Below are 21,265 nucleotides of genomic sequence, written 5' to 3'. Positions count from 1 at the left end.
GGCCCAGCGCCCGGGCTCTCACTCCTCCCCGCGCAGCAGCAGCCCAGCTCCCCTCGCTGCGACCCCACTCCCCTTGCTGTGCCCGCCGCTCCTCTCTGGGCCTTCTCCCGCCTCCCCTACAGCCACCTCGCGATGTGGTGACTAGATCTCTGTGCAGCGCTCCAGACATGAGTGCACCAGGGGTTTATACCGGGGCAGAACGACTGCCCCTGCCTCGCCCTGTGCTCCCCCTGGCAATGCAGAGCATTTTGCAGCTTCTCCAAGTGTCCTGGCATGCAGAGCCTGTGTCTCCTGTGGACAGTCATCAACACCTTGGGATCTGTCCTGCAATGCAGCTGCCAGGTTCCAGCTCAGCTCTCTGCAGGCCACACGCAGGTACTTTTCTTTAGATACGTTACCTTCTATTCACCCATACAGAAACAGATAGACCTCTGTGGTGTCTGTTTGCTGGAAGCCACTTCAGGCAGTATGATGTGACCGTTTTACTGGCACCCCATTTTCATGCACAGGAATGTCCCGCTGCCTGGTGGGACTGGTGGCCATCCCATCGCAGGCGGCTGCTGAGCACAGCCACCACCTTCCAGCGGAGGAGGCGATGAACTACTCCTTTGTTTATTGGTGGTCGCTGGGGTGGAGGCAAGTGCCCAAGATCTCACCCATGCACAAGTGTCAGCACTTACCAGGGCTGGTAAGGGCAGAGGTGATTCAGGAAAAGCTGTGTGTCATGGGGAAAAAATAAACAGGGCAAACTGGAAACGCAGAAGGAAGCACTGAGAATTCCACAGCCAGAAGGAATGCTTTTATCCAGGAGTCTGACTAAACGCTGCCTGGAAAAGCTTTAGCATTGCGAAGAAATACTTTTGTTGCATTTAGGAAAACAAGAGACTTTTAGAGAAACAGAATTATGCCATGAGGTCTCAGACACAGTATCTGAATATGTGCCCCAAGAGGTCCAAATTTGTCACTAAGATGCACAAATTCATTTCCTCCATCTGTAAGATTGGTGGCAACAGTAAGATTACTTCACCCTTCTGTTCCTGCAGGAGCAACAGCACCAACCGTATAGACTGACACCATGAGAAGCCTGTGAACTGTAGTACTTCTGCACCTTGGCATGGTAGGAGAACACTCTCCTCAACATTTCACCTGACTCCACAAAGGACAGGTGATCTGAAAACTTGTCTTGAAGTTTACTTAGTTTGAGGACAAGAGAGAAGCAAAGCAAAATAACTCTTTGTTCAACCCCCTGTTCAGAAGGGGCAGGAGTTGTATTGATGTACGGAATTAGACTCTATAACTCGAAAGTTATAAAGTAGGTATGTTTATTGCGCGCAGATGCACGGGGGATCGCTCCTCCACAAGCGCGCATACCCGAAGTGACGAACCATCCCACATTTATACAATGAAACAAATGAATATTCAGTTAACGCCTATACATATTCGTTACCTAAACCCGCTTACTCTCGCTTTGTATGTTAATTAGCTTATCAGTCCTTTGCCTGGACTGTGGTGGTCTTGCAGGTTTGTAGGTGATTCATGTCCTTGTGACCATCCGATCTTCTCCAGCAAGGAGACTTAGCACTCCCTCCCTCTAGATAGCATTGGAATGTCTCTCATCCTTTTCTCATCCTTTTTATAAATAGCCCCTTTGTCGCAGGAAGAAGGGCAGGCGTCTCCTCAAAGCTGTGTGCCCATGTGACCAGACACCGCACCCATGACCAGTCACCATACCCACATTCCTTGAGCAGACATATACAATCACAATCGATGTCCATTGTCCCCATTTCACACTATTTCTCCATATCAATCCCCCCTTTTCTATCAAACTAAGTAAATTCTTTTACTTAAGCAGTCTTCCCAAATGATATAAAGCATCATACATAAGTGTTACCCTTTTAAACATTCTCCAAACCCACAAATATAACATAATGGTTCGTATTAAGGAAATTCCTAAACTGATCAATAAGATCACAATGGGGTGTACCATAGCGTTAAGAATTCCTGTTGCAGAAGGTGACCAGCCAAAGAGAGTATCCCACCAATTATGGTTTCCATCAGGAAATCATTTACATATTCATTACAATTCCGGGAATTCATTTACATATTTCGCTCCTGCGCAGTGTCCTTGAGGAGTGGTCATCTGGGGGTCTTCAGGATGAAGATCAGGAGTCTTCCTCCAGTGAACCTTTTTTACCTTCTTGTTTCTGTGCAGACTCTGTTCCTTGATAGACTAATGAGCATGATTCAAATTCCTTGTTTAGGTAGCGTTACATACACAACAGAAACTTAGGACCAGATGGCCCTTGTAAAGATAACGAATCCAAGGACCTTGTGTCTAGTACATCCGTGGTGCTGACACTTAAGGGTCTTGGTGTATTCATCATGTTGACAATAAGGGTCCTTGAACACCTCCCAACTTTGGATAATTATATATAAGCACATCATTTTCTAAAAAAGTAGTATACCATTCATCACTCATTGTACGTAGCTCATTATTCAATCCCCCCTGTTCTAAAAATCATTATGCTCTCTGATCATTATGCTTTCTGATCATTCTTCGACAGCACCAAACAGAACATTGAAGTAATAAGGAGTATGTAATTGCCAATCTATTCCCAATACTGTACTCACTTGTTGTATTATTTTGGCACAAAAGTGTGAGTCTCTATTGGAAGAGATTGTTGCCGGAACCCCAAAGTAGGGGATAATTTCATTTAACAATCCCTTCGTTACCTCTCTTGCTTTATTTGTTCGACAAGGAAAGGTTTTTGGCCAACCTGAAAACGTATCAGACATAACTAATAAATATTGGTACCCCCCTTTTCTTGGGAGTTCAGAAAATCAGCTTGCCACTGTTGTCCTGCATCATTTCCTCTGTTAATGTTCCCTAGTTTTATTTTATTTGCTGTATTGGGATCATTGCGTAAACACATTTCACATTGCCGAGTCACCTGTTTTATTACAGTAAACAAGTTTCCCCCAATCAATTTCTGATTTAGACTTTTATATAAAGTATCAGCTCCCCAATGCGTCTTATTAATAATAGGGCTGTGGTCCATATTAAATTGGATGGTACCACTGTACGACCATCCCTTAAATAAGTCCACTTATTTATTTTTATTTTATCATTCGTGTCCTGAATTACCTTTACGTTTTCTTTAGAATAGTTTGGCTCCTGATCTGTACTTACAGTTTGGATTTTATCGTCTGGTATTAAGGATAATCCCTCATTTCCTACCTCCTCTGTTACTTGTCTGGCCTCATGGTCGGCCAGGCGGTTTCCAATTTCCAAATCAGTGCCTCAGAGTGGGCCATTCCTCACATCAAGGTCTGGCATGGCACATGTTCCCACCGCTCAATGCCTGCTGGGTTGCAGCCAACAGCGGAGCTCAAGATTCTTCTCGGTAGCAAACACAGAGGCCAACCCAGTCTTGCCCTTGACTATGGTAGGAGGCACCTGACCAACCTTATTCCTTGTACTTCGTTGTGACGTGCGGAATTAGACTCTATAACTCGAAAGTTATAAAGTAGGTATGTTTATTGCGCGCAGATGCACGGGGGATCGCTCCTCCACAAGCGTGCATACCCGAAGTGACGAACCATCCCACATTTATACAATGAAACAAATGAATATTCAATTAACGCCTATACATATTTGTTACCTAAACCCCGCTTCGTATGTTAATTAGCTTATCAGTCCGTTTCCTGGAATGTGGTGGTCTTGCAGGTTTGTAGGTGATTCATGTTCTTGTGACCATCCCATCTTCTTCAGCAAGGAGACTTAGCACTCCCTCCCTCTAGATAGCATTTGAATGTCTCTCAACTTTTCTCATTCTCTTTTAAATAGCCCCTTTGTTAGAGAAAGAAGGGCAGGCGTCTCCCCGTCTCCCCTTTGTTAGAGGAAGAAGGGCAGGCGTCTCCTCAAAACTGTAGTTGTCTCCTCAGAGCTGTGTGCCTATGTGACCAGACACCGCACCCATGACTAGTCACCATACCCACATTCCTGAGCAGACATATACAATCACAATCGATGTCCATTGTCCCCATTTCACACTATTTCTCCATATCATGATCATTTTTAACTTTTAGTTTCATTTCCCCTTCTTTAAACGTCTAGATGTTCTAATAAATCTCATCCCAACAAAGATTTTGGTGAATTTGGCATTCTTATTTGTTTTCTTAGTTTGTACTTTAAAGGTTTCAGGATGTTTTCCTGGTGGCCAGCAGCTCCCACAACTGTAACAAATTATTTTTTTTTACTGAAGTTTAACAAATAAGTTGGTTTTGTATTCACTAAAATTCCACTTCATACCCATTCCCTGCCCTAAAGGGGCCGTTACCGGTCCTGTTGTACTGCAAATGCTGCAGCAATTGGGGTGACATTGTCAGGTCCCTCTGCTCAATCATCAGCAACGGCAACCCCCTCCTCCTCACCAGCAGAAGGGTTCGGGGCAGGAGATGCTCTTCCTGCTCTGCAGGTTACACAAGCCTGCCTCTGCAACAGCACTTCTGTTTTAACTCTTTAACTCTTTCTTATCCTGAATGCAAATCTGCTCCTTGTTGCTTTAAGTCTGTGTTATTACATATCAGCCTTCACAGGCAAATAGCAAACACCCTGCCATGCGTCCAGCATGATTCAGTCGCACCTTCAAGGGGGTGCGGGGGTTTGTACAAACTCACCCCAATACTTCAACACTTTCACAAGGTCTTTGATTCTCCACCCACCCCCGCCTCAGGTTTTACATACATCAGTACAAGTTTTTATCTTACAACGTGTTTCATTCTGGTTGCTCCACAGAAGGAACCGCAACCCGAGCTTTTTAACACAAAAATTTCAACAAGAACATCTTTCTAGTTTAGGTCTCAGGTTTTTTCCTATCCTTTTCTAGAGCCATAAACAAAGATCAGGTGATGTTAATCCCGCACTCTTTCTAGTGCTGGTACCATAGGATCCCGAGGGGGTACTAATCCACAGTCCTTTTGCCACTCGGGTTTGTCCCGGAGGACGAAGAACATGTCTGCATATGATACTTCGTCCCATTTTCCCTCTCTCCTCAGAAACAACATTAATTGCAGGAGAGTGTTATAATCTAACGTTCCTCCCTCCTGAGGCCATTTCGCATCACTCCAATTTATACAAAAGCCACCACTGATTACAATATTTAATCCATTTCCTTCTATTTTCGGTGCCACCCTGTCCTACGATATCCCTCCAGTGTTTTAATATACAACCCAAGAGCAATTTTTCACAGGGCTTACTCCTTCCATTTCCTATTTCGCAATTTTAGTTACTTTGGTTATCTCCGGTCGCCTTAGCCACCCAAGGTCGGAAACACGGATAGAGCTCCTTACTCATTTTGCACTCAAAGACGTGTCTCAAGCACTCTTGCACTCACACTCAGTCAAAATAATTAAGCCATACACGGAAAATCAAAATGCGCATCTCAATCACACCATTCACACTCTCCGGGCAGCCCGCAGTCACACAAGCAGTATGTTATACGGTACCGTGCACTTATGTACAACTTTTAGGAACACTAACGGTTCACAAAGTATGCATTTCAATGAACAATTGCCAAAAAACAAACAACAAACAAAACCCCAAATTTTTCCTGGTCTTAAACAGAGTGTTAAGTTTTCCGCTATTTGCCACGAATTACCAGAATATTATTATTTTTCAACATCCATTTCATAACTCCGAGTTTTGAACATGTAACAAGACAACACATAGAACAGACAAGACACAGAGCGCTATTTCAGTTGTTACATTCTAGGAATTCCCCAATTCTTAAGACAACCTAAAGGAAGTTTTTAGCTTCCCCCCTTTTTCTTTTTTTTTCCTCTTTTCTTTTCTTCTTTTTTTTCCTTTTTTTTCTTTTTTTTTTTTTTTGTTTTTTCCTACGCAAAAGTTTCCCTTTTACTTTTGCTATGAGGTCCCTCTTGTTCCTGTGAGATTCCGCCTTATTCCGTCCCGCCCCCTGCTTTCCGTCACGAGGCCTCCGGGCTTTTAGGAATGGCAGTAACCTCGGGTTTGCTCGATCTGCCCTCAAGATCGCTAGCGGCCACCCCTTGGTCAGCAAACCCCCTCCCAAGGTACCTTTCCTCCTGGGGACTACGCTGCGCGCCGGACGTCTCCGTGCGTCTCACCAGCCGCCCCGTTTCTAAACATACCGTTTTATCCGCGGATCCAGGGGTTTCTCTTCTGCTCCTGGGTGAACAGCTGAGAAGAGGAGGCTCCTCCGAGGAAATCTCCCGGGGCGCGCCTAGGAGCGTCCGCTCCGCAGCTGGTCCCTCAGCCGAGCAGAAATCCTCCTGCCTGGCTCGCCAAAACTGACGTGTGGAATTAGACTCTATAACTCGAAAGTTATAAAGTAGGTATGTTTATTGCGCGCAGATGCACAGGGGATCGCTCCTCCACAAGCGCGCATACCCGAAGTGACGAACCATCTCACATTTATACAATGAAACAAATGAATATTCAGTTAACGCCTATACATATTCGTTACCTAAACCCGCTTACTCTCGCTTTGTATGTTAATTAGCTTATCAGTCCTTTGCCTGGACTGTGGTGGTCTTGCAGGTTTGTAGGTGATTCATGTCCTTGTGACCATCCGATCTTCTCCAGCAAGGAGACTTAGCACTCCCTCCCTCTAGATAGCATTGGAATGTCTCTCATCCTTTTCTCATCCTTTTTATAAATAGCCCCTTTGTCGCAGGAAGAAGGGTAGTTGTCTCCTCAGAGCTGTGTGCCTATGTGACCAGACACCGCACCCATGACCAGTCAGTCACCATACCCACATTCCTGGGCAGACATATACAATCACGATCGATGTCCATTGTCCCCATTTCACACTATTTCTCCATATCAGTATGATGATGATGAAGTTAGGAAATGGGAAGACTATAGGGGGCTTAGGAAAAGGGCTCTGGAGACAGTGCAGATGCTCAGCAGAGAGGGTGTTGCCCATGCCTTTTGGTGCACATATGTCGCATCACTCGTGTTCATGTGCCAGAACCCAGGCTTCCTTGTTGCCATGCATAGAATGAGCTTAAAAGCTTTAGCAACCCTTTGCATACTTTTAGGATCATGGGCAGTGCCATTTTGCTTAGTAGAGTTTTTAACGACCACAAGAGAGAGGAACTTGAACAACTATGTTGAATAATCATGAGTTTTTCTTAGGCAGAGTGTTTCTTAGGCAGAGTGTTGCTGGTCATCCAGCAACCTGAACTGAAGCTTGCCTTGGAATTTGTGATGTGCTGGAATTACTCGTTCAAAGAGCTGGGAAGCACTGCTCTGTCCATTTGGTGATGCATTCAGTGTCTCGCTAGAGTGCTGCTAACAAGTCAGGTACAAACTGCATGGTATTGTAGAACCAAGTCTATCTTATTCCACCTCTGTTGCTATCTGTTTCATGTGACTTTACTCCTGCTCCAAGTACCACAGCTGAGCGTGGTCAGCATTGTCTTCTGGGTTCCTATTCTCACTGCAACAAGTACCAGACAGTGGAAGAGAACAACGAGAAGCTGAGGACACTGGTATTAATCTTCACCTCTTCTTTGTTTTCTCTTTTTAATTTCTTTTGGTTTTGGCTTTTCTGTTTCTGGCTGCTCCTGATATCATTGCTGCACTAAGGGGAAGGCTGGGCCAGGCCTGGCTTGCCATGTGCCAAGAGCTCTGACCTGGTTCAGTGCCCTCCCTGGGAACTTGGAGGATGAAGTGTAAGGAGCAAGTCATGAACTGCCTCATATTTCTGCAGTGTAGAGGCAGCTGGGAGCTGTAGCACAATCACTGCTGAACAGCACAGCCAGATTTATTGACTGTCCCACATAAATAAATAATCACAGGAACAATAAGCGCAGCATGATGATGATGCAGCAGTGCTGCAGAAAAAATACCGAGGTAGTTGTGAATGGCAAACTGAACTCAAGTTCACAATGTCATCCTGTTGCGAAAAAAACTAACATTGCTAGGGTGTATAAACAGGAATGTCACATGTATGACACGTGAAGAAATTCTTCTGTCTCCCCACTGCAGTGCTGGCTAGGCCTCCAGTCTTGCACACTGTGTTTCCAGAGGTGACTGGATCAGCTGGAGGGGATCCAAAGGAAAGCAAAAGAAAACTCTAGAAATACAACCAATGAGAAAAAGATTGATCCCAGTCCTCTTGTTTTACAGAACAGGGGTCTGTTAACAACCTGGAAGCTTGTTAATAGGGAGGTGTCTTAACCTTGCAAACGTGTAAAAAGCTGCTATCAAGAGGAGGGGAGTCTTTTGTTCTGCCTTGTCTGTTGTTGGCATGGTCAGGAAGCAGTGAGCTTAGCTTGAAACAAAAGGCTGGTGATTTTGGCACTCCCCCCAAAAGGCAATACTTCTCACACACACCCCGAGTGCACCACTTTGTAAGAAGAGCAGTGGTTGTTGCTGCAGTAGGTTGGTTGGGCAGATGGTGGGTCTTCCATTACTGGGGCTCAAATTCAGACAAGAGAGGGGCTGGCCGGTCTGTGCTCTGAGAGAAGGTGGTGCCTGGTGCTGCCCACCCCAGTCACTGCAAGCTTATAGTGTCGCCTCGCCCTGCAAAGCCACCAAGCCCCTTTCCATCCCATGACATTGGCTGGTCACTGTCCCTGTGGCTTCAAGGCCATCAGGGGGGCAGCTGCCACAACAAAGCAGGCAACAGCTCAAGTCTTTGAAGTCATAACTCAAACACAGGGTATGCACTTACATAATGTTTTCCTGGATGTAAGCAAAACACAAGGCTGGATGGACAAGGTGTTCCTCTTCTCTGTGTCTGTACCCAGGAGCCACTAACACTCACACTTTGTGGAGCAATCCTCTTAGCATCTGTAACAGGGCTTGAAGGTCTTTCATTGTGGCTGTTGGGCCTGTAGCTCACCAGTACATCCAACTCCCCATACACCTGGAATGCACTCTATGTCTCTCAGCACGCTTGCAAAGGACTTTGTGCCAGGCTGAGCATGCAAGGACCCTCCTTCCCCTCCCCAGTGCTGATTGCATCTCCTCTGTGGCTGGGGAGAGCAATCTGGATTGCCCAGTACAGCTGGTATCAGGTTGCAGCACTATTTGCAGAACTGGTATTGTTGGAGGCCCACAAGATGCCGTGGTCATTGAAAGCATTTGGTTTTACATTCCCCAGTTTTCTTGGCAGAGGGTGACTGTAGTTGCAGGAGACAGGGTTCATTAAGGCAGGTGTATTAACGCAGCTGTTTTCAGCCTGGCCCAGGGCCTGCAGAAGAGAGCTCTACCAGGAGCCTAGACAGAGAGTATCAGTGTCCCTACTGCAACACCCTGCGTTCGTGTGCAGTGTGAGCCACCTTGTTTGGAAAGAAGTGCAGAGATCAGTCGGGCCGCAGATGCCAGTGCTGCCCTTTCCATAGCACAGCCCGCACAGGCAGTGAGAGCACCCTGCAAACTGCTTGCTGTATACGGTCTCTTTTTCCAGAGTAAGGCACCTCCAGCTAGACTGTGCATTTTGCCTCTTAATGTCTTTCAGGTTTTAATTTCTGAGATCAAATCAAAACTGATCCTAAGAACAGGCAGATAGATAAAGTAGGTACTTTACATTTTTGAGTCACTGAGTTACTAGCTTTGAGTCTGCGTGGATTGTGCAATCTTTCTGGCTCTTAAACACAGTGTTTGCACAGCTTTGTAGAACCTAGCTGGGTTTTTATGGAGCTGATGTTCTGCTCTGATTATGCAGACTTAACAGGTACTACGCTCCATTTCAGGTGAATGCTGGGCAATTAAGATTGCTGGAGGCACAGCCATCATAACGGTTTGATCAGAGACTCATGCATATGTATGTAGGTTTGACACAGCAGCCCTGTCCACAAAGCAAGGCAGATTTAACAGTAAATAAGTGCATTTTCGGAGTGCCTATGTGACCTGACCTGTTACAGATGAGGTTTGTCCCTTGCATTTCAGGACACTTGCTGCAGTGTTATAAAGATAAATATGCTGTGGCAATCGATAAACAGTCACAAAATTCATGAGAGCCAAGGAGGCTTCATGGCTGTTTGCTCATCTAAATGAGAGATTAATAATAAATTTATTTAAAAAAAGAAAAGGAAAATTCACATATTAGGTTATTAAAAGCTGGTTCAACTGGAAATGCAGCTAAACAGATTAGGCTACATGCCTATTTGTGAATACCAGCCTTGAACTGGTTGGGGCTGTACCAGTGTCAGAAAGGAGCAGACAGAAATTGCTGAAAATAAAAGCAAGATGTGAGGAGATAACTAGTAAAGTGACTTGTTACTGGCCCTGGTGGGTTCTTGTGCAGTGTACCAGTTGGGTGACTGGCCCTGGAGCAGTGCACCCTGAACAGGATGCAGAGCACATGGGCAGAACTCTGCTGGTGCATGTCCTACCCGCAGCCTGACAGAGAGGTGGGTTTGTCAGTGCAGTGATGCTTGAGCCTGTGCTCCACTCCAGCAGCTGTTTGTCAGTCCTGCTTTGTAACTGTGGCTGAGCCTGGAAAAGGGAACTGCTTGCTCCTGCTGGCTTGGCCTCTCTTCACAGAAACAGGACTCTGGGCAGTCCTGGTACCAGAGCAGGGCAGTACCAAAAAAACATTGAAGCCATCACTACTTTCTCCTTCCACTGGGAAGAGACAGAAATAGATTGCTCAAGCTACTTGAGAAACAAGGAGATGAGGTATGCAACAAGGTACCTGTGGGGGAGAGCTACTGAGACAGAGGAGCAAGCTGCAGCAGGGAGGACAGTCAGGGCTCGTGGGGTGCAGAGGTCCTGGCAGTCAAGACAGCCAGCTGCCTTGCTGGCAGAAATGCAGCTGGCAGAGTATGGCCAGCTCTTTCACTGCACCACAAAAGGGGTGGCTTGGCCATATTTGTAGAATACGAAGTGCTGAACTCACGCTTCAGCCCTGGGAGTGTCTGTGCACCACAAGGGGGGGGGGAGGGGGGCTGCAGACCCTGTGTGAGAGCATCCAGAGAGGGACTGCAGTTTTGCGGAGAGAGGAGAAAGGCACAGTAACAGCAGAAGAAACCCAATGATCCCATTGTACACCACTGTCCTCCCCCCACTTCTGGCCAGGTTCTCAGCCTTATGTAACTGTGTCTGCCTATGTCTCCAGAGCAACATTTTTTCCCTCCTGGCAGCAGGCTCCCATGGTGCCCTCCCCTGAACCCCACTGCACCATGCAGTATTACGGGTAGAGGCTTTGCGTCAGCTTCAGGGTTGTTGCTAGGCGGAACATTCAGCGTTGTCCTTGAGGCCTCCCAATGCCACGTTTAACCTTGGCAGGGCTGCAACATGGCAACAGATGGGGCCAGCTGGGGGAAGCAAAAAAATAACCCATAGGTGCATGGAGAGGGCCTGCATGGACTTCTGAAGGTCGCTCATGTCAGGCTTCAGTAAAAGGAAGAGAGAAAATAGTCTGGACTTGTGCGGCTCTTAGCGGAAGGGAGCCCAAGCAGCTTCAATACAAAACGTTTCTCTGTGAAGCGTTACTGAAAAGTGCCATTCCTTATCCAAAGCTCGCGGGGTGTGGCTGCTGTGGGAGGCCTGCCAGTCTGGGGCTGGGGACCCTGGCCAGACCTGCTGGCTGCACCCCACCACCTCCCCCAGCCTGCTGCCAGTCCCATGTCCCTAGCCCCCACTGTGGCCCCAGCAGTGCCATTGCATCACTGTGGTCAATGGCAGGTCATGTCTTCCGAGCAGCATCACCCCAGCCCCAGTGCGGAGTGAAGGGGCCGTTTCTTGCACCCGGGGAGGTGCAGCCTCATTGCTGGCAGTGTAGTGAGCATGAGTTGAGCGCAGGTGGTCCTTCCTCCTCCCATGCAGGAGCAGGTGTAAACAGGCAAAAATCACTGTGACCACTGGCCTCTCGATAAAGGCATCAGCAGGTCTGTGCAAGATTAGCAGGCTCCCTCTTGTCCCTGAGCAACTCTTTGGTCTCTGGCCATTTGCTGTCAAGGCAGTAAGGGAAAACTTGGAGCAGCCCTTAGAACCTAGGGAGAGTGTGGATGCCTCTCTTATTTCTCCCAGGCCTGCAAGAGTCAAGGGACAGGAAAGCACAGATTTCACATTGCTTAACAAAAAGAGGTCTTCTGGGAATGGTGTCACCTGTGCTTTGCAGTACCATCAGAGAGGGAAGAATGGCATCATTTCTGTTAGCTGCTAAAACCATGAGTTTGCTTGGGCCCTGCAGCAATCAAAAAAAAAAAAAGAGGGGAGGGGAGAACAAAACGAACAAACCCTTGGTAACGAGCTTTCTTTAACCCTTCAGGTCCTGGTGCCTCCAAGACGCCAGCCAGGGAAGTGCCTGCCTCCCTTCAGGCTGTGGAGGTAGATGTCTCCTAATTGTAGCAATGCCACAAACTGTCCTTTCACAGCTGGTGCATTGGGAGCCCAGAGCTTTTTGAGTTCAGGAGAGACTGATGCTTTCCACAGGCTTTGGGGTCTGTCAATTCACTCTTGACACATTACAAGGTGCTAGGGCTGGAATACCCGGACCCTGTGCAGATTGGCCCCCGCAGCCTTTCAGGGCTAAGTGAGTAGGTGCCAAAGGACAGCAGCCCAGGAAGCCCGGCTGTGTCCCCCTGTAGCCTGCCCCCAGAAAGAGTTAATGCGCGGGCATGTTCCAGGTGTTTGGAGGGAACACAGTTGCAATGGAGAGGAGAGGGCGTTTTTTTGGGTGGGGAGGGCAGCCCTCTCTGTGAGCCAATGGCTAAACGATTCAGTCCCAACGCCCAGTTTTGAGGCTTATTTCATGGGCAAGAATTTGCAGGAATTTCTTCTCAAGGGGATTTGTCCTGGATGAAAAGTAGGGACTGGACCCCCAAGCTTGTTGGTGGCTCCCTCTCTGTGCTGTAGAAGGTAAAGTGCTATGCTTTGGTTCCTTGCTTCTTACCAGGGGGAGAAGTGGGGAGATCTTCCCTGGCTGCCTACATCGAAGGCATCTGTTGTGCTCGTGTCTGCAGCTCCCCTTTGCTTGAGAACCAAGTTGTAGGGTGGTGCAAAGGCTCTGCTGGGATGGGCTCTGGGCTGTGCATTTGGGACTCAGTCCTGCTGTTGAACTGAGATATATGGCTCATTTCCCTGTTCAGTTTTTATGCAGCACAGCTGCACATTTCTTCAGCTGCCTTTCTTTTGGTAGAAAGGAGACCCAGAAGGTATCATCAGCAGAGAAACTTAAGTCTTGCTTTGTGACCCTATTAGATCTGCCTCAGTTACTATAAAAAGGCTAATGAGGCACTGCTGGTGTAGTAACTGCAGCAGCATGGGACATCTCAAGGTGCAGACTTCATTAAAGCAGTGAAAAGTTGCCTGAACCAGGTAATGCTGCAACCCTCCACCTCACTTTTTGCAGCAAGGAAGGAATAGCTGCATTGTGAGTATCTGCAAGCGTGGGGCTAAGTAACTACCATCAGGAAAGGGCCATTGAATTGCCTTTCAATGGGAGCAGAGAACCAGGGCAGTACAAAGAGCGTAAGCAGGATTACATCCTTGTAGCAGGATTTCAGGGTAGTGTGCCAGTATCAGCAGGAGTGGGCTTGGTGGCTCACAAGGTCTCTGCTTGCCCTGTGTCCTGTCCCTAACCTTCTGCAGGTGAAAGTCCTCAGTCAGCAGCAGTTTGTGAGGGAGACTTTTGCTGGCTGGGTCTGGCTTGTGCTCTGGGTGTACGTTCTGGGGTGCATGCACTTTGAAGCATAGAAGGCTGCTGTTCCTCTGCTGTGCCTTGCTTGTCACTGAGCCTTGGGCAGGACTACAGGTTCTCTTCTTGGGGCAATGCCACCTCCTTGTTTCCCTCTTGGTGGTACCAGGCTTGTTCCCCTTTCTGAGCAATGCCTTTTGATTTAGGGTCTCTGGGCTGTTGCTCCCTGTTGCTCTGCTGACAGAGGCAAGTGTCTGTAACCTATACCTTGCCACTGCCCAGTGCATCTTGATAACATTAGACTGGAACTACCTTTTTGGCATCTGAGATTTGATATAAATAGTGCTGCATTTCCATCTGCAGACTGAAGGGACATTCTGGATGTGAACACACGCAGTGGGCTGATCCTTGTGGTTGCAGCTTGATGTGTGCAAGTTGATAGCTGGGGGAAAGAGGGAGGTGACCTGGCCCTTCTGTTGATGGAACATTGAATCTGCAGTCAAGCAGTGACTACAACATGCTGCTGAATCCTGGCTGCTGGCTTTAGGGGGACCTGCTCCTCCTCAGCACAGCAAGTCCATACTAGGCAATGGTGCAGCTAGCACAGACAGGTGCCTTTATCTTTCCCACTGCACTGTGCTCTCACTCACATGTGGAGTTTCACTCCATCCTGGCTGCGAATACAGCCCTACTTGCTGCTGCTGACTGAGTTGTCCATAGGCAGTAGGTAAGGTCCAAAGGTTTCAGAAGTTTTACTTTTGGAGAGTCATGGGCTGTGTCCTCAAATGGTCAGATCCCTTGTTTGGCATGTGTTAACTAAGCCCAAGAAATCCACTTCCCACTGACAGCTCTCAAGATGGACTCGTACCTGATCCAAGTGAGTGGCCATGGAGATCATGCCCCCATGCTGGATGTTCATCTCAAGACCAATGGGAACAGCGTATCATCAGGGAAGGTGAAGGGCAGGAAGCCAAGATGGGCTGTCAGAGCTTCTGAAATGTCAAAGAAGACTTTCAATCCTGTCCGAGCCATCGTAGACAGCATGAAGGTGGAGCCCAACCCAAGGAAAGCTATGATTTCCTTGTCCTTAGGTGAGCATAGTGCTGAAGCCTCCAGGCAGTGGGGTCAACTGTGTGGCTGGCAGTTTGACGGGCTCTGAAGCACAAAGCTTGTGCAAACACCTGGGGATAGGCTAGACAGCCACACAGCTCTGTGCCTGTCACAGATCAGTGAGAACTTTACTGTTTTTCAATCTTTGAAAAGGAGACCCAACGGTCTTTGGAAACCTTCCCACAAATGATGAGGTCACACAGGCTGTGAAGGAAGTTTTGGACTTGGGACATTACAACGGTTATGCTCCATCTGTTGGTAAGTTGACAAAGCTCTTCCTGTGAGAGTAGGATGAAAGCAGGTACAAGCCCCTGCCCTGCAGCAGGTATATGGAGCCCACAGACTTCTTCCCAGTAGCGCCCTGCAGCTGCCCTTGCCTACAGTCCCATGAACACACAAGCATGGTTATCCCCAGAAGCACCTGAAAGCCCTTACCCGTGTGATCTGTTTGAGGCCCAGAGCCTCCCACAGAAGCCGTTTGCTCCCACCACCATCTGAGCAGGCAGGGCTTTGGGCACCCAGAAGGGCTCAGGACCGTGTCTCCCAGGTGTGGGCTGCAGCCCAGTTCCATTCTGATCCGCCTTGACCAGGACTCCCCTTGGGCTCCCCGCAGACAGGTGAGCCTGGCTCGCCGTTAGTGCAGAGAGCATGAAGCATGCACGGAGCACGGACTCGGTGGTGTCAGAGTGGCTCCTGGGCTGCCCGGCACCCTGCTCCTGCCAGGCCTGTGTCCCTGTGTCCGGGATGTGCTGGTGCCGGCGCCCGCCTCCCTGCCCAGGGCCTGTCCCTGCTGCTGGCCCTGCCCCGGGGCTGCACCGTGCCGGCCCGAGGCAGAACAGTCTCTGCCATCTAGGGACCGTGTCACTAACACACGGGCTCCCCCCCGCCGGGCGGCAGCTGTAAGCCTTGTGCTGGCAAGGAAAAGGAAAGGGTCTGCAACAACCTCCACTGTCTGGCTCCTCTTTCCCCAGGCTACCAGTCCTGCCGGGAGGCAGTGGCCGCGCACTACCGCTGCCCCGAGGCACCGCTGGAGGCCCAGGTGCGTGTGCCCCACGGAGAGCTGCTGCCCAGGTTGTGGGCATGGGGCCCTGCCCTGGCTCTCACCCTCCCCCTCCCCCGTGCAGCTGCAGGGCTGAAGGCTAGCCCCTAGCTGTGCCCTGCGGCGGCCTGCCGCTGCTGCCATCCCCTGCCCCCGGCCCTTCCACAGCTGCCCTGGGAGGAGGCTGAGCTCTCTGCCTGTGGGGGGATTCCTGCTTTCTGCCAGGCTCTGGGCTTGGCTTTTTGGCTGAGAAGCTGTCACCTGGCAGAGCCCGAGCACTTTGTTACTCCTACGTGTCTGGGGCACTTTGGAGTGGCCATGCTTTTCAACTTACTCTTATGTGCTCTTTGCAGGATGTCATCCTGACGAGCGGCTGCAGCCAGGCCATAGAGCTTGCCTTGGCGGTGCTGGCCAACCCAGGCCAGAACATCCTGGTGCCACGGCCTGGCTTCTCCCTCTACAAGACCCTGGCATTGTCTATGGGGATTGAGGTCAAACTCTACAACCTCTTGGTAAGTGGTGGCAGGCCTGGAGGAGGCAGCCCTGACATTCTGCTTTCCAGAGATACCCTGGCTCTGTCTAGGAAGTGGTTGAAGCTGAGATGAGCAGCCCTGGGCACCCTGTCACACCTCACCCCATGTGGCAAGTTCGGTTCCTCAGCCGTTACTTCCCCTTCTCTTTACTTCACTAGCCAGAGAAGGCCTGGGAAATTGATTTGAAACACTTGGAGTCTCTGGTAGATGAGAAGACAGCTTGCCTCATCGTGAACAACCCGTCGAACCCCTGTGGCTCTGTGTTCAGCAAGAGCCACCTCCAGAAGATCCTGGCAGGTGAGCCTGCCTGCGTGTGTCTGGGGCAGGGTTGCAGCCTAGTGCCTGTGCACATTGCCCATGCCTGGATTGCTGCAGCACCATGGCCTAGGGCTTTGCTTCTCTCCTCATGACTGACTCCAGCTCAGGAAGCAGGGCTTGCTCAGTGTGCAGGTTTTGCCTTAGTTGGGCAAGAACATGCAGTGCGTGTGTCTTACTCTTCCTCGAAAGCTCTGTGTGGCTTGGACTGCTCATTTCTCCACTCTAGCTCTGCACAGGGAGAGTGTTCACAGGGAGCCATATGCTTCCGAGACCTGACCTGTCAGTGGGAGGGCTGTGCTGCCTGTTCCCACAGGTGAGAGCAGAACTGGGCTCAGCCAGGGCAGGGATCTCCAGTGCTTGGGCTCTCCAAATGAATAATCTGTAGGAGGAAGATGGGGACCCTTTGCCTCAGGACAGATCATCCCTCAAAGCCCTGTCAGGCCCTGCAACAAAAGTCAAGTCTGCTCCTGTGGAGAGTGCAGGGTGGCCAGGCTGAACGCCCTCTCTCCCACAGTGGCATCGAGACAGTGCGTGCCCATCCTTGCTGACGAGATCTATGGAGACATGGTGAGTGTCACTTGCAGTCCTCTGCACCCCCATGCTGCCTGTCCTTTGTGATGCACTTGCCCTTTGGCCATGGCAGCCAGGTCCCCAGAGGTGAGTGATAACTGCACTCTCCTGTACTGTGCCTGGGTCCATGTCCGGAGCTCCCAATCCTCTGGTGTGCCATCCCTCGGGGTACCTCTCATGTCCAGCTCCTTTCTTCTCCCCATACGGCTCACTTTCATCTGAGATGAACAACTTACCTTGTTCATATCTTGAAGCTGGGAGCTTTCACCACCAATTTCCCATCACTTCCCTGCCTCCCTTTTTGTTGTAACCTCATGCACGCCCCCACAGCTCTCACACCAAGAGGCAGGGACAGCCCTAACACAGGTTCCTGTCACAGGTGTTTGCTGACTGCAAGTACGAACCCATTGCAACTCTCAGCACCAATGTGCCAATCTTGTCCTGTGGTGGCTTGGCAAAGCGGTGGCTAGTCCCTGGCTGGCGGATGGGCTGGATCCTAATTCATGACAGGAGAGATATCTTTGGTAATGAGGTGAGAATTACTGAATGTTGCTGCCACAGCAACAGACCTGCAGTGTCTTCAGTGTGTGGATCACCAGAGCTTTAACTGATACGGGCATGTACTACTCTTTTGCTCTCACATGGGTGTCACCCAATTCCTTACAGGTTTTTCTGCACCTCTAGGCTTTTTATGTCCTTTCCTTACTCCATCTGCTCCCATACATGACCTTCTACCCATGTCTATGCTGTAACACGCTCCTTGTCTCTGCTGCTTCTTCATATATGCCTTGCTCTTTTTGTGTGCTTCTAATTCCTTCTCAAATAGCTCCAGTGTGCACTGAAGGTATTGTGTGGCTTATCCAGCACGTGAAGTCCGTGTGTGGTCTCTATATGCTCTTACACATTTTCCTCTTAAAAGTAAGAATGAAGCACCTTGCAGTGCTGCTGGTGCTTTATCTGGCTATCTGTTCAGCTGTGTTAAAAGAACAACCATCTACTGCAGTGACCTTTCCACCTAGAGAGCTTTCTGCAGAGGAAGAGGGAGAAGAGAGGACCAACTGAGTGAGTAGAAGAGCTATGGTTGCTTGTCCCTGCCTGGCTTTAAAAGTGTGGATTGTGGCCCCAAACCTAAGGGAAATGCAAAGTGATATTTGGAACAGCTCTGGCTTTATTTGTATTAGCTGTATTCCAGCCTGGTTTGAGTCAGATTGGGAAGCTCCAAAGGTCATCTCTGTTGGCATTACAGTCTGCAACAGAAGAACAGAGAATGACACTGTAAATAGTCTGCAAATACCTGGCATGTAGTCAAGCAAATATTCTTTAGTACGCTCTATGCTCACTGAAGAGAGGGGTGTGAATAGCTGTAGAGAGTAGGCCTTGGAGCATCCCTTTCCATCAGGGAAGCACAGTCTGAGCTGCAAATATCACCACGTTTTTTTCAGATCAGGGATGGCCTTCTAAGACTGAGCCAAAGGATCCTAGGACCCTGTACAATTGTCCAAGGAGCACTGGAACGTATCTTGCACCAAACACCTCCTGAGTTCTACCACAACACCCTCAGCATCCTCAAGGTAAACAGGCCGTAATAGGTCAGCACAGTTTGTTCATGGATTGTTTGGAGAGAGCTGTATCTCTCTAGCTCATCATCCCTCTCCAACCTGCCTCGAGGTGTGGTTCTGTCTGTGACTAGAAGAGCCCAACAAATCCAGTTCCAGCAGGAAACTTCATAACTGCAGCAGAAATACTGGCTGTGATAAGTTTCAGACAGCTCAGCCCTGCAGCTGGAGCTGGTGACCCAGAGGACGGATGTTTGGCTCTGACTTGCCAAGCTTAGTTCAGTTGCACCTGCTGTACTCAAGGCCATGATCACCCCTACTATTTGCATTTCCTGTCCCTTTATTTGCAGTGGCCAAACCTGTTTATAGTCCCAGTCCAGAGCTTGGGTTCCATTCGCTGAGCTGCTTCTTGGAATTCCTCCTGTTTCGAAATTTCTCTTTTCTGCTTTTCAGTCCAATGCTGACCTTTGTTACGCTGCCTTATCAGCTATCCCTGGCCTCCGGCCTGTCCGGCCCGCTGGAGCCATGTACCTTATGGTAAGCGTTTCCAGATCATGAACATTCACACAAAGTCTTGTTGCCAGTGCTTGTCAATGGTTTCAGATTGGTGCTTGGCACCAAGTGTCTGTTACCATGCATTTTCACACTGCCCTGTGTGGGTGATGCATCCCTTTGTCACTTTAAAAGGACAGAGTATGTTGTTCACTTCTCACATAGTAGAGGCTGGTACATTTCACCCACTTGCTCCCACACAGAGTCACAGAATAATTTGGGTTGGAAGGGACCTTAAAGATCATCTCGTTCCAACGCCCCTGGCACAGGCAGGGATACCTGCCACTAGACCAGTTTGCTCCAAGCCCTGTCCAGCCTGGCCTTGAACGCTTCCTGGTATGGGGCATCCATAATCTCTCTCGGCGACCTTTGCCAGTGTTGCCAGTTTGTTTACTAAAGGTGTCCTTAACTGAAATTCTAGCTTTATGTAGTTAATGAATACTTCTTAAAGAAGCCCCAGTTTTCATTTATATGTTTCTGTTTGTGTCTTACATTCCAATCAGCTCAAATCATGAGCAAAAATGGAGGGCAGACAGCTGCATTTGACAGGGGAGTTGTTGGGCCACGTGGGTAAGCAGAGACACTGCAGGTAGTTTTGGTGCCCTTGGTTGCCATGTTACATCCCTCTGCTGCAGGTTGAGATTGAGATGGAGCATTTCCCTGAGTTTGAAAATGATGTGGAGTTCACAGAGCGACTCATCTCGGAGCAGTCTGTATTCTGCTTGCCAGCCACGGTGAGGCTAACACTTGAGACCCCCAGGGAACTGTGGGGCCAAAGTAAGGGGCAAGAAGCAACAGCGGTTCACAGCCCTGAGCTCTGGGGACAGGTTGGGAGTTGTGTGTGCAGTGCCCATTGTCTGTAATGGTGTGTTTGTGCTGGCTGTGAGATCCAAGTGCTGTGTGTAGGGATGGGAAATGGCAGTCTCTGGCTCACCAACAGCCCTCAGACAGGCTGCCAGGATCTTCCCAGCTCCAGGCTTGCTCTGTATTTCTCAAGTTGGCAGAGCTGTATCTCCGAAGCCTATGTACCCCCACACCTCTTTGCTGAAGCTGCTCCCCCAGAGGCCCGGGACTGCTCTCGCCTAAGTTCCTTTCCTCATCCTGTTTCCAGCCCCCACCTCTGTAGGTGCAGGGGGGGACTACAGGCTGAGGATATCTGTGCCCTCCCCTTCCCTAGCTCCTTCCAGCCCATTCCCTGGGTCCTGCATAGGCCATACAGAGTCCTTTGGCCTGTCACCCTCCCAACACCACGACTACACAGATGGAGATGGGAGATTTGCTTGGAACAGCAAAAGTCTAAGGGAGCAAGAGCCCAGCCCTGCTATCCTACACTGACCGTTTTCACTTGCTGACACAGCACATGGCTCCAAGGCAGGTCTCTGAAACTGCAGCGCTATCCCAGGTAATCTGCCAGCTTTGTCCTTTCTCATTTCAGTGCTTTGAGTACCCAAACTTCTTCCGTGTGGTGATCACTGTGCCTGAGGAGATGATGTTGGAGGCCTGCAGTCGCATTCAGGAGTTCTGTGAGATGCACTACCAGGGTGCTGAGGGGGCCCAGGATCTGGAGTGTGACAAGTAGCTACAGCTGGCCTCCTGCCTCTGCCAGGCTAGACCTTGTGTGAGGCAGCAGCTGGGCAGGCAGGGCTGCTTCCAGCCAGCCCCACATCCCTCCTGCCTGCAAGCAGCTGCTGTCCTGCTGATTCTTTTTGTGCTCCACAAACCCCTCAGCACTATGGGAAGAAGCAGCCAATTCTCTGCCCTCCTCCACTGCACCTTGCACACTCTCTGGCATCCAGTGCCCGTGGTGTCCACATACTCTGCATTTGCACCCTGTGTTGGTCTGTGCCGCCTGCAAACCAGTGGCAGGCAGGAGCACATGGCTGCTCCTGTGCCATTGCCCAGGCCCACATGGCTGGTAGCTCCTGTGCTGGCTGCACACCCCCTCAGGGA

The 21,265-nt window shown here is 49.5% G+C and overlaps 1 protein-coding gene across 2 annotated transcripts; it reads left to right on the top strand.

The window, feature by feature from the left end:
• Positions 1–167: 167 nt before the first annotated feature.
• Positions 168–20,894, top strand: TAT (tyrosine aminotransferase; the record flags this gene model as incomplete). Of its 2 annotated transcripts, XM_080365146.1 has the most annotated exons (13): positions 1,064–1,117; positions 12,270–12,328; positions 13,202–14,728; positions 14,901–15,005; positions 15,719–15,786; positions 16,140–16,298; positions 16,478–16,616; positions 17,152–17,204; positions 17,587–17,739; positions 18,650–18,778; positions 19,217–19,300; positions 19,951–20,049; positions 20,751–20,894. In XM_080365146.1, the coding sequence occupies 11 exons, from the start codon at positions 14,494–14,496 to the stop codon at positions 20,892–20,894; spliced, it is 1,368 nt and encodes a 455-aa protein (XP_080221272.1). The 2 variants fall into 2 exon arrangements, with proteins under 2 accessions (XP_080221273.1, XP_080221272.1); XM_080365147.1 differs by lacking the exons at positions 1,064–1,117; positions 12,270–12,328 and adding an exon at positions 168–375 and having other exon boundaries at positions 14,486–14,728.
• Between the last annotated feature and the right edge of the window lie 371 nt (positions 20,895–21,265).

This window comes from Falco punctatus (genome assembly GCF_963210335.1).
Source record: "Falco punctatus genome assembly, chromosome: 14".
Classification (NCBI taxonomy): Eukaryota; Metazoa; Chordata; class Aves; order Falconiformes; family Falconidae; genus Falco; species Falco punctatus.
Note: the sequence above shows the minus strand (reverse complement) of the source record. Positions and strands in the feature narration are given on the sequence as shown.